The sequence below is a fragment of the Pecten maximus genome, chromosome 4 (genome assembly GCF_902652985.1).
Source record: "Pecten maximus chromosome 4, xPecMax1.1, whole genome shotgun sequence".
Taxonomy (NCBI): Eukaryota; Metazoa; Mollusca; class Bivalvia; order Pectinida; family Pectinidae; genus Pecten; species Pecten maximus.
In genome coordinates, this window is record NC_047018.1 from 18917621 (window position 1) to 18930540 (window position 12920).

General features: G+C 37.4%; 1 protein-coding gene across 1 annotated transcript in view; it reads right to left on the reverse strand.

Annotated features, from left to right (window-relative positions):
• The window catches only part of LOC117325426 (voltage-dependent calcium channel subunit alpha-2/delta-2-like), a 74967-nt gene that overhangs the window by 48339 nt on the left and 13708 nt on the right, over nt 1-12920 (reverse strand). The window contains exons 3-10 of the mRNA XM_033881615.1: nt 11725-11874; nt 4754-4905; nt 3056-3208; nt 2630-2794; nt 2063-2191; nt 1696-1824; nt 1444-1565; nt 445-548 (exon numbers count right to left, since the gene is read on the reverse strand). Of these exons, the coding sequence (XP_033737506.1) occupies nt 445-548; nt 1444-1565; nt 1696-1824; nt 2063-2191; nt 2630-2794; nt 3056-3208; nt 4754-4905; nt 11725-11874 (1104 nt within the window). The remainder of the gene's footprint in view (nt 1-444; nt 549-1443; nt 1566-1695; nt 1825-2062; nt 2192-2629; nt 2795-3055; nt 3209-4753; nt 4906-11724; nt 11875-12920) is intronic.

Here is a 12920-nt window from a genome sequence, read left to right on the forward strand (position 1 = left end):
GGTACTTCAGAGGACAGAAAACAGACAGGTGTTTCAGAGGACAGAAAACAGACAGGTATTTCAGAGAACAGAAATCAGACAGGTGTTTCAGAGGACAGAAAACAGACAGGTGTTTCAGAGGACAGAAAACAGACAGGTGTTTCTGATAACAGAAAACAGACAGGTGTTTCAGATAACAGAAAACAGACAGGTGTTTCAGAGGACAGAAAACAGACAGGTGTTTCAGTGGACCTAGAGTGGGTAATTGATAATATAGACAAACTTTGAAATCGTGAAATCAATGAGCCAATGAGAAACTTTAAGATATCCAGAGTATTCAAGGTTACCGAGCATATTTTACATAGAAATGCATACCAAGTCTTGTAGAGATCAGTTGAACAGTTCAAGTTATAGCATCAAAATGAACAAAGGGGCATAACTTTGTATATACAAGACATAGCTCACCTCTGGATTGGAATACTTCCTCTTCTCATCAGCCACTGTGAATACTTTGGTCCAGTTGTATTTACAGACAGGTCCTGGCACATAACCACTCCTGGTGTAGTAGCCTGGCCAAACAAATGTATCGCATTTACTTTACTGTAAATCAATGGAATTGTGTACACAGTCAAATCTCGTTAACTCGAAATCAGTGGGGTAATGAAAAGATAGATATCTAAAGTATTCAGGGTAACCGAGTATATCATATATCAGATTTATACCCTCAAAACTTAATATTCAGTATGACTTAAACAGGGTCTTCAAATTGTCGAGTATGAGATGATGAAGTAAGACTGTATATATATACAAATTTTATGTACTATATTAGTTCCTGTAACAAGCCAACACATCAACTTTGTCTCGGGGAAATAGACTGCTTGACAATGAAACAGTACAAATTAGCATTTTAACTGAACTACAGCAGATACTGGACGACTTGTTACCAGGAATGGGCTAATTGTTATATTAATATGGTAACAGGAGAATTCGACCAAAAAACAACCTCCTCCAATTTAGAAATGATGACAAAATTAAACAAATTTTCTTTGATGTAGATCTAAGGTCAAATGCAGGTCACATTGCCTCAGCTAGGTTGCTTCATACTTCCAAGTAAAAAGTTCAAGTGACAAGTAGTGATAGGATAAAAAAACTCAACGAAATTTTTTCTTTGATGTACAGGTCAAAGGTCAAAATGTAGGCAAAGTGTAGAAGATAGAGCCCGGACAAGATAAAGAGTGAAGGAGGAAGGAAGGATGAAAGATATACGGATAGATGACATAATGCAAAACAATTCATTACCCTCTCCTCAGTTTTCTGTTGTGACTTATAAAGTTGTGTATTGGGGATAAATGATATCTCAACTAACTTGAGGTATTTAATGGGACAAATATTTCTTTAATCTGTTTCACAAAAAGTTATCCTCATTTGCACACCTGTTCTTGGATGACTGAGATGAACACATACCTGGGCCACACCGGACATTTTCTCCATCCATCTCCTGGCCATCAGTGGCAAACACTATAACAGACTGACAGCCAGTCCTGGCATTACCCATCAACAGGTCATATGCTATATCAAAACCTTTCCTGAAAAAAAAAAGTTTGATAAGTAACACAGGTAATTTCTGTGAATAAACATTTTCGTCAATGGTGATTTGGGCTCAATTCCTTCAATAGGACATTTTAGCGTCATTTATATAACTTTGTTTTCACTTACTCCAACTCACTGGTACCACCAGCTTTGAGCTTCCTTATCTTTTCTATGAGATCTTTGCGATGAGCAATGGTTGCTGGCACTAGACTGTCTGTTTGACAACTCAACACATCAGTGGAAAAGTACTTCCACCTAAAACATAATCAAATAGTTAATTTTCCATTGTTTGTATGAAGAATGCAGACATTTATTTTAATATTTCAATCATTAAAATCCTGTTTCCCATTACTGGTTCTGGTCACTGAAACAAGCATTTGAAGTAGCCTGAAGTAGATCATTGTAAAGGAGTTAAAATATGGCTCAGTAAATTCTGCTACAATAAAAGATTTGACATTTATTTAGTAACAATGCTAAAGGTATGACTGCTTACTTTCCAACTTCGTCCCAATGACTAGCCCTGGCACAGATGACATTTACATAGTCCTGTTTGGTAAGAGTGTTGATCACAGTTTTAGCCACACCTTTAGCTATGGCAAACTTTTCACCAGCCATGGACAAGCTAGAAACAACATTTGATTAATCATTGAATGTTTTCAAACTCTTTTTCTATTATCACAAAGGTTATATGCAAACATATCTGTGAAAATATTGAAAATTTGAAAACTGTCTGTAGATTCGACAGAATCAACATGACTGTGGACATTACCAATCTAGTAACATTATCAAAGACTAGCTTGTCTAAAACTTGATAAGCTTAATGACAACTAAACATTATAGTTTCATCTAGTATCAAATTTCAAAACTAAAACTACATATTCAATACGATCATTATGGAAAAACCAGAAATAATCAACTGGTTTCAATTCTGGTCACATATTGTCTCCTGTTTAATATATAACTGGACTCATTAGACTTGAAATACCAAAAACTGCAAATAAATGAATACTGATGTTGATTTTGTATATACTTTATGTATTTTAGCTTGCATTTTACCTACCTACAGTCTAAGATGATGACAACATCCTTGGGGCCACTGGTGGCAGCTATGTACCAGGGCCGAACTCGAGGATCATAATCGTTGTAAAATCCAGCAAAATTTGTTGACCACTCTCGGCCCGGATAGATTCTTACAATGCCCACTGAGGAACCAAAGTACTGCCACCTAGAAAAAATACATTCATAAGTTTCAGATTTGAAATAAACTATTCAAGAATATTTCGGTGCAATGCAACACACATCTTCATGTATTCCTAGATGCAAAAATGGCCAACACGATATGCACTTGACAAGATAATACACAAATTAGGCATCTAGTAGCACATTTCATGTACTAAGAAGGGACAGATAATGTAATGCCTTAATATTTATTTCAGTTTTGTTGAGATTTATGTTGCTAATTAACCTGCAAGATAAGTGAACCTACCGTAGTGAATCGTCTACAGCTTTATTTTTTTTGAAGACCTCATCAAGGGCAGCTGTGTAATAAATAGAGTTAATTGTAGAAGTGTCACCCCTTGGGACCTCATCAGCGATCTTTACCGTCGACTGGCTCCAGGCCACTTTCTGACGAAAATTCCTGCAAATAAAACAGTAACAAGGTTAATTATCTCAATGCACTTTCCGTTGACATTTTATGCAGTGTTATCGAGATCATGAAAAAAATATCACAATCTACACATTTTTAATGAGATCAAAGGATTAATCAGTGAATTTTAATACATATACTACCATAGAACTGGCATTACACATATATTTGGACAGATAAGGCCAATGAGATTATCATAAAACAGTATTTAAAGCTGAGAGTGCAAGTAAAAAATGCTACCAATTAAGATTTTTAACATATATATCAAAAGTTTAAGCATTCAGAAATCATTTCTGAGACATCCAGACCTGTAATTACAGTATGTCCCAGACATCGTATCTAAGGAAATGCCAACATTTTACTTTATGCTCTGCGGGGGAGATGCATACTCAGATCCAACTGCTTTAAAATCATGTGAAATTTTCACATTTGTTTACACTGGCCATCCGCGCAAACACACCTGTTGTAAGTATTCGAAACCATGTGACCCATCGATTCCATGAATAACAATGCACGTACCTGAGGTCATAACCGAGTAGTGAAGGTGATCAGTAGTACCTCTCAGTTATCCTCTAAATTCCTCTCAAAATAAAGTTTAACGAAAAGGATAAGTGGCAAATAATGTATAGATCCAAAAAAGTTCGTCCATTTTTCTACATACGTTCATTAATTATTTGTATTGTGTTTACACTTACCTGGTAAAACACAAGCAAAGTAATCACTATTCTACATCTCAGCAATTTTGTGATATTTGACAAGTATTCATTTCCTGATGGATATTATTATAAATGATACTGAAACATCCAAATTACCTTTGTCAGTTTTGCTGTAATTTTCAGATTTGTTTCTTACTACCATTTTCTGATAATTACGTGTTCAATTTCCATGTCCATATATATTGCATATATTGTAGAAAGAACATGGGTTGGGTGGTGGAGGGATCAAGAATGGACATAGTGTGAGAGGTGTGACTTTACAGACATATTGGAAGAGAAATACTTATTTGACTACTCATGGGCCTTTATATAGGGCTCAGATTTAGGTATGCATCTCCAAACAGAGCACAAACTAAAATGTCAGCACTTCCTTAGATACAATGGCCAGAATATGCTGTCATCAAAGGGGAACATCTCAGAAATGATTCTGAAAAATGAAACTTTGTATATTTGTTTTTTATAATCTCAACTGGAAGCCTTTTAACTTGCACTGTCAGCTTTAATAAACCTATATCATAAATATAATAAATACAACAGACCTATTTTTTGTATAATTGACTACTGATTACTAATATACAGGGCATTCACACAGAGAAAACCATTCTCTTTTGCAATTTTCAAAAATATTTTAATCACTCCCTGTATTACAAAATTGTATATTTAACATGAACAACACAATTGTGAAAAAACTGTTATGTTTCAAAGAAAGTTTGATATTTGAAAAAAATATTTTATTCCAGTTTCAATTGAGATTAAAATAAATTGATTCACTTAAATGATTTATTAATCTTTTTGTTATTTTCTCAACCAAGAAACTTACGGGGTAAAGATGAGATCATTTGGGAGAGTGCCTGGGATATCCGAGTCCCTGTAGTACTCTCGATCCAGGGATGGTAGACTGTTCACTACAGGCCCAGTCATATTCTGGTTCATAAAGTTGTCATACAGTTCCTTCACTTTGTCTGCTAACACCTGAAACACAAGGGCAAATCAAGGTCATACAGTTCCTTCACTTTGTCTGCTAACACCTGAAACACAAGGGCAAATCAAGGTCATACAGTTCTTTCACTTTGTCTGCTAACAGCTGAAATACAAGGGCAAATCAAGGTCATACAGTTCCTTTACTTTGCCTGCTAACAGCTGAAACACAAGGACAAATCAAGGTCATACAGTTCCTTCACTTTGTCTGCTAACAGCTGAAACACAAGGACAAATCAAGGTCATACAGTTCCTTTACTTTGTATGCTAACAGCTGAAACACAAGGGCAAATCAAGGTCATACAGCTGCTTTGCATTGTCTGCTAACACCTGATACATAAGGTCAATTCAAGGTCATATATTTCCTTAAAATTGTCTGCTAACACCTGAAACAAAAGGTGAATTCAAGGTCATACATTTCCTTTACCTTTTCTGCTAACACCTGAAACAAAAGGTCAAGTCAAGGTCATAGTTTTTCTTTACTTTGTCTGCTAACACCTGAAACAAAAGGTCAAGTCAAGGTCATACAACTGATTTACTTTGTCTGCTAACACCTAAAACAAAGGGTCAAGTCAAGTCAAGGTCATACAGTTCCTTCACTTTGTCTGCTAACTCCTAAAACAAAAGGTCAACTCAAGGTCATACAACTGATTTACTTTGCCTGCTAACACCTGAAACAAAGGGTCAAGTCAAGTCAAGGTCATACAGTTCCTTCACTTTGTCTGCTAACTCCTAAAACAAAAGGTCAACTCAAGGTCATACAACTGATTTACTTTGCCTGCTAACACCCCAGTGTTAGAATATCGTAGGACATCTTTTCAAAAATGTTCCGAGTAATAGGGAAAGTTTGGTCAAATGATTCCCTTGAATTTCAACTGACATTGTATCATAATTCCTTAGTCAGAATATATGCATATGTACACATTATGAGTCCCTAACATTCCTGTGTATTTTAAATGAAATCGGTTGACAGCTATATTGGAGTTGTCCGAGTTGTCTTGACAATTTTTCCACAAGAATATTGGTATTGAAACCTGGTAACCATGGAAACCAAAAATTCTGTAGAGAAATATCATGCATGCACATTTACACATGATCCCTATCACTCCTGTGTAGTTTGACTTGAAGCAGTTCACAGGTTTATGAGGAGTTGACTGGACAAAATTCCCCCTCAACCAAAAAACGAAGTATAGTGACCTGATTACTATGGTAACCACAAAATTACAACATGGTATAGATTATGTACATCAACAATGTATAAGGGTTATTGCCATAAAGTTTCATTGAAATTCCCTCAGTAGTTTAGGAGGAGTAGCCGGTACATCTTTGTGTCTACAGACGGATGGACAACCTGATTGCAGTATACACCCCCCCCCCCCCCCCCCCCTGTTACGGGGGGGGGGGGGGGGGGGGGGGAGGGGGGGTGTATAATGAGACCAGTCCTTGAGTGCACAGCCTTATGTAGTCAGAGAATAGTAGGACTTAAATAGAACATCCTTGAGCACCTCCTTCAATATGAGGCTCACAACATATCTCGCAATCTACGATCCCTTCAATCCTCTTGGACATTTTCTCATTTAGTAGCGATGTCAACAATGGTGGGTACGGTGTGACTCCCTTTAGACACAATCATGACAGGGTTAAGTACCATCCAATCAATTTGAATAAAACTGAAATTCTAATGTAACAGAGCGCAGGATTAATTAAATTTAAATCACTACCTCCACTAGGACTAGGGATCGAACCCGGGACCTCTGGCTTACTAGTCTTACGCTCAACCAATCGAGCTAAAGAGAAGATCTCTCTAGCCGAGCGGTATATTGCGGCTAGTATTTACCAGGGTTATATACTCCCCCTCCAGGGAAGAACTCGTCCTCCAGTTTCCAGGGGTAACAGCGATGCTTTCGCAAGCAGCGCTGAGTATCATTCCTGAGTCCCTACATACACGCCAATGTAACAGAGCGCAGGATTAATTAAATTTAAATCACTGCCTCCGCTAGGGATCGAACCTGGGACCTCTGGCTTACTAGTCTTATGCTCAACCGATCGAGCTAAAGAGAAGATCTCTCTAGCCGAGCGGTATATTGCGGCTAGTATTTACCAGGGTTACACTAAAATGTATATTGATGTCTTGGATTAACGCATTACTTTGAAATCTTCTGTCGTGTAATACAGACAACGTTGTTTGCTGCTTAGAAAATTGGCAAGTTTTAAAATTCTACCTCTCTACAAAAATGTAGGTTGTCTGTGTCTGTTTAAACTGTTATGTGTTACGCAGAATTAGATATATGATTTAGTAATAGTCTTGGTAGCTTTGATAGTTAAGCCAAGGTTTATTTTGTCCAGGACAATTTAATACCTGGTTGTGATTTTCTCTAACTGTATTAGTAATAATCATGATTATGTCACATAATCCTATGATGCAAAATGTATATCACATCAATATAACGTAATAATGATAATACAGTAATAGACCTTAGCTATCCCCCAAACCTGATGGTCTTTCTAGCTTTCGATTGGTTACTGACCGTGTGAAGCAGAAAGTTTGCATTAGGAACTTTTTACCTTGCATCTGCCTGACAATTACACTATTAATTCCCATAAAAAACAAGAAGGACATGGCCTTTAATGGTCATCTGATAATTGAATCATTATATATACAAAGCAAAATTTCAGCAAAGTTCCCCTTTCTGGACCCTGCGCCTCGAACCCCATTTGTCACACAAGCCTCATTTATATAAGATATGATTGGTCTCCCTCAAAATTTGGTTGTAATCCGCATAAAGTTTAAGAAAAAGTAGGGTTTTAAAGCAAAATTTCAAAAGTCCCCCTTTTTGAAACCTCCCCCTCTGGCCCCAGGTGTTGGGCCAGCCTCATTTATATGAAATATGATTATGCTCCCCCAAAGCATTTCACACAAAATTTGGTTGTAATCAACTCAAGGTTTAAGAAAGAGCAAGATTTTTAAAACAACATTTCAACAAAGTTCCCCTTTTGGACCCCACCCCTCTGTTCTCAGGAGTCACATCAGCCTCATTACTATAAATCATCGCCATCCCCCAATGATGTTTCACACCAAATTTGGTAGTAATCCGCTTTGGAGTTTAGGAGGAGTAGCCTTTTGAAAGTAAAAGTTCAACGCCTAGGGTAGACGACAGATGGCGATGGACAGAGCACAATGGTTACAGTCATACTGACCGTTTGGGTCAGATGATCTTAAAAATAGAAATAGAAAACTTCAAAAAGAATCATCCCTCACCATAAACTACCCCCTTCCTAAACCCCTGTCCCCTCTGTAGGAATCTAATACCTAATTCTGAGCCTAATTCAATCTTTTTCAATATATTTTGCATTTTAAAGGACATGCCAGTCATGTAAATGTACAATCTCTGGTTAAATGTTATGGAGATTGTGTATATATAAATCAAAACAAATGAGAAACCAATAATGTGAGGCCTTGAGTTTTCATTCAATAAGATTTTTTTTGTATCGTCACGAAATCTGACACAAATTTCTCAGATATTCGAAATTTAACAATCATCTGAAAAGTGCAATATGCTATTTGATATTTCCTTTAAGCCTCTCCATGAAACAAACTGTTCAGTGGTAATCAAGTGAGCCTTGTACATTATAAGCCTCCTGGGTTAAAGGCAATACAAAGCAGCCTTAATACTGTTTAAACACCATGCTATTGAACTGTCCTAGCTACTGCACAGTAAATACAATTCCTGTAAGCTCCAAGTAATACAAAATCATGACATTAGTTTCACTCTGAAACCAAAATAGCCACAGCAGTGAATACATCCCAATTCTCTTCTGCCAATTGCTTCTGTATGATTCCAGTGCGTCCACACAGTTCTTTACAATAATCTTTACACTTTACAATAAATCTTAACAATAATATTTACACTCCATACACAAGTGGACCTAGGACTGTACACTCCATACACAACTGGACCTAGGACTGTACACTCCATACACAAGTGGACCTAGGACTGTACACTCCATAAACAAGTGGACCTAGGACTGCACACTCTATACACAAGTGGACCTAGGACTGGTAAACTCCATACACAAGTGGACCTAGGACTGATACACTCCATACACAAGTGGACCTAGGACTGGTAAACTCCATACACAAGTGGACCTAGGACTGGTAAACTCCATACACAAGTGGACCTAGGACTGTACACTCCATAAACAAGTGGACCTAGGACTGGTACACTCCATACACAAGTATAACTAGTACTGGTACACTCCATACACAAGTGGACCTAGGACTGGTACACTCTATACACAAATGGACCTAGCACTGTACACTCCATAAACAAGTGGACCTAGGACTAGTACACTCCATACACAAGTATAACTAGTACTAGTACACTCCATACACAAGTCAGTGTTCCAGCTAGGATTTGAAAAGGGCAGGGCGCTGCCTAAAAAAGGGGCATTTTTGTGCGCGACATTTTTTCCGGGCCTATCTATCTTCTACCTTATTTTACAGGACAATTCAAGTACATCCATGCATTACATGTGACCTAATTCATAGGAGACAAATAGAAATCTGTTGATTTTTTTTATTATTATTTCGTTTGTGTGTAAAAAGGATATCTTCTTTCTTCTCTTTATTCTTCAAATATTGTTTTAAATTTGGATGTTAAAAGTTATGACCTAGAGTAATTCAAAAATAAAATGATATTAGCATTATTTCAATTTAAGGGTGTATTGAGAGAATCCATATATGATAATTACGTTCAATCAAAATGTTACTATCAGTTATAGTCAACAGAGCGATATTTTCAACCAGAAGCTAGTCTGACCAGAGACCTAGCTATATACTAACTAATTAATATAGGTCTCTGGTCTGTCCGTTGTGATTGTAAGACGACTAATTGTAGGTGAAAATATGATGGAGCAAAAGAGAAAAGTTGGTAAAGCATATACGAGAAAAAAATGATTAATTAAAAGAAATTCTATTATTTAATAGAATATCTATCTGAATATAACTATGATGTATCTTGTAAGCGGCGGTAAATTTCTACTTTCACTTTAGAAATAACGGTAAACTAAAATCAGGAAATTATAGCAAGTTCACATTTTCTTGAATTAATTATAAGAAATGGTAAGCAAATTGGGGCCGATCATGATTCGCAAGTTTCTGATCAAACATTTGTTCCGTTGCTCTCGTAAACAAACAGTCCCGCGTGTTGGAGAAATGTAATCACTTGGCTATCACATGACCCGCAGTTAATGCTGAGTGGGCATTTCAGATACGAAAATAACACAATATAAACTAAACTTTTGCAACCATTATTCACATAAGCAGATATTTTTACATGTCCTTTATTTATTTATGAAAAATAAACATTTTGTATAGAAATCCGTCAATCCAACAAGGAATTTGCGACATCTGCATTTACAACGAACCATTTCCGGCGTCCCGCCAAACTTCATCAAAAAAATCAACCGAAAGCTAATTTGGATCACTGGAAAATCACTGGAAAGTGATCTCATGATCATTTAGATATCTACTTAAAAGTTGCTTGGTAAAAACCAGAAGGATTTTGTGTTGTCATGTGAAGAAAATTTTAAAGATATATATAGATCGATCGCCAATATATGCACACGTGCTCATGGGATAACTTTACGACAAACGTGCGGCTCTTTTCGGTCTTGTCAAAAGTTGTTTACATAAGTAAAACAACATTTAATTTCCATCCATTATCATTACTGTGTCCATCTTCAAAAAACCTTCGTGATTATGATTTAATTGGATTACCAACCGATCCTATCGACTCGTCACGGTTAAATGAATCTATTAAAACACCAGCTCGATCCCCAGCTGACCGATCTGCCTCGGGCAGCTTCAGTACCGTGGATCGACCCCCGTGGATAAGGGTCCACAGGTAAGGGGACTAGTGTCACAGGAGGCCAATTAGTGACTGACTGTATATTGCATGGCTTCAGCAAATCGGATATAGAATATACGAGGCAAAATGAGCATCAATGACACTTAGAAAAAGGGCAGTACTTCAGGAAAAGGGGCGGGGCGCATTTCTAACTTTGAATTAGGGGCAGGGCGTCGCGCCCTGCTAACCCGACCTAGCTGGAACACTGCAAGTATAACTAGTACTAGTACACTCCATACACAAGTGGACCTAGGACTGATACACTCCATACACAAGTGGACCTAGGACTGTACACTCCATAAACAAGTGGACCTAGGACTGGTACACTCTATACACAAGTATAACTAGTACTGGTACACTCCATACACAAGTGGACCTAGGACTGATACACTCCATACACAAGTGGACCTAGGACTGATACACTCTATACACAAGTGGACCTAGGACTGGTACACTCCATACACAAGTGGACCTAGGACTGGTACACTCCATAAACAACAGGACCTAGGACTGGTACACTCCATACACAAGTGGGCCTAGGACTGGTACACTCCATACACAAGTGAACCTAGGACTGGTACACTCCATACACAAGTGGACCTAGGACTGGTACACTCCATACACAAGTGGACCTAGGACTGTACACTCCATACACAAGTGGACCTAGGACTGGTACACTCTATACACAAGTGAACCTAGGACTGGTACAAGCCGGACATATTATCTTAAAAACATACTGAAAACTGCAGGTTTTTATTTTTTTTAACTGATATGAAAGGTTTTTTTTAACTTCAACTGTCAGCTTTAATTATCTTTTTCCAAGATGATCATATGTTCTTCCTGTAAGAAGAGCAGGTTTTTAAAGTTAAATAAGTTTTCTTTTACCTGTGTTATAAATTCTCACCTGGGCCGCAATTTTCTTCTTCTCAAAATAATCACCCAGAGCTTTCTTGACCTCCAAAACAATTTCGGTCCCATTTTTCACCTCCTTTGTGTAGCTAGCTTCATCGAGGTACGACTGTGAGAAGTCTCGTTTGATACCATCACTGGCCAACTACAAAACAGCCACAGCAAAATTATTATTGATTTCTAAAAAGAATAACTTGGTGATTAGTGTGCGGGCAAGTCACAATGTGAAGGTCTATTGGGAATGCATGAGAGCTCACTGTAAACAAGGATTCTAAACGAGTATCTTATCATTGTAACACAAAGGCACACAAGTAGATAACCATTCTACAAAACCACTGTTCTTAATACAAACTGTATCACACTACAGTTCTCTTCTATAAACCTATACGCACTGTATCACAACACAGTTCTATAAACCTACACACACTTTATCACACCACAGTTCTATAAACCTACACACACTGTATCACACCACAGTTCTATAAACCTACACACACTGTATCACACTACAGTTCTATAAACCTACACACACTGTATCACACCACAGTTCTATAAACCTATACACACTGTATCACATCAAAGTTCTATAAACCTACAGACACTGTATCAAACCACAGTTCTATAAACCTACACACACTGTATCACACCACAGTTCTATAAACCTACACACACTGTATCAAACCAGTTCTATAAACCTACACACTGTATCACACCACAGTTCTATAAAACCTACACACTGTATCACACCACAGTTCTATAAACCTACACACTGTATCACACCACAGTTCTATATACCTACACACACTGTATCACACCACAGTTCTATAAACCTATACACACTGTATCAAACCACAGTTATATAAACCTACACACTGTATCACATCACAGTTCTATAAACCTACACACACTGTATCACACCACAGTTCTATAAACCTACACACACTGTATCAAACTACAGCTCTATAAACCTACACACTGTATCACACCACAGTTCTATAAACCTACACACACTGTATCATACCACAGTTCTATAAACCTACACACACTGTATCACACTACAGTTCTATAAACCTACACACACTGTATCAAACTACAGTTCTATAAACCTACACACACTGTATCACACTACAGTTCTATAAACCTACACACACTGTATCACACTACAGTTCTATAAACCTACACACACTGTAT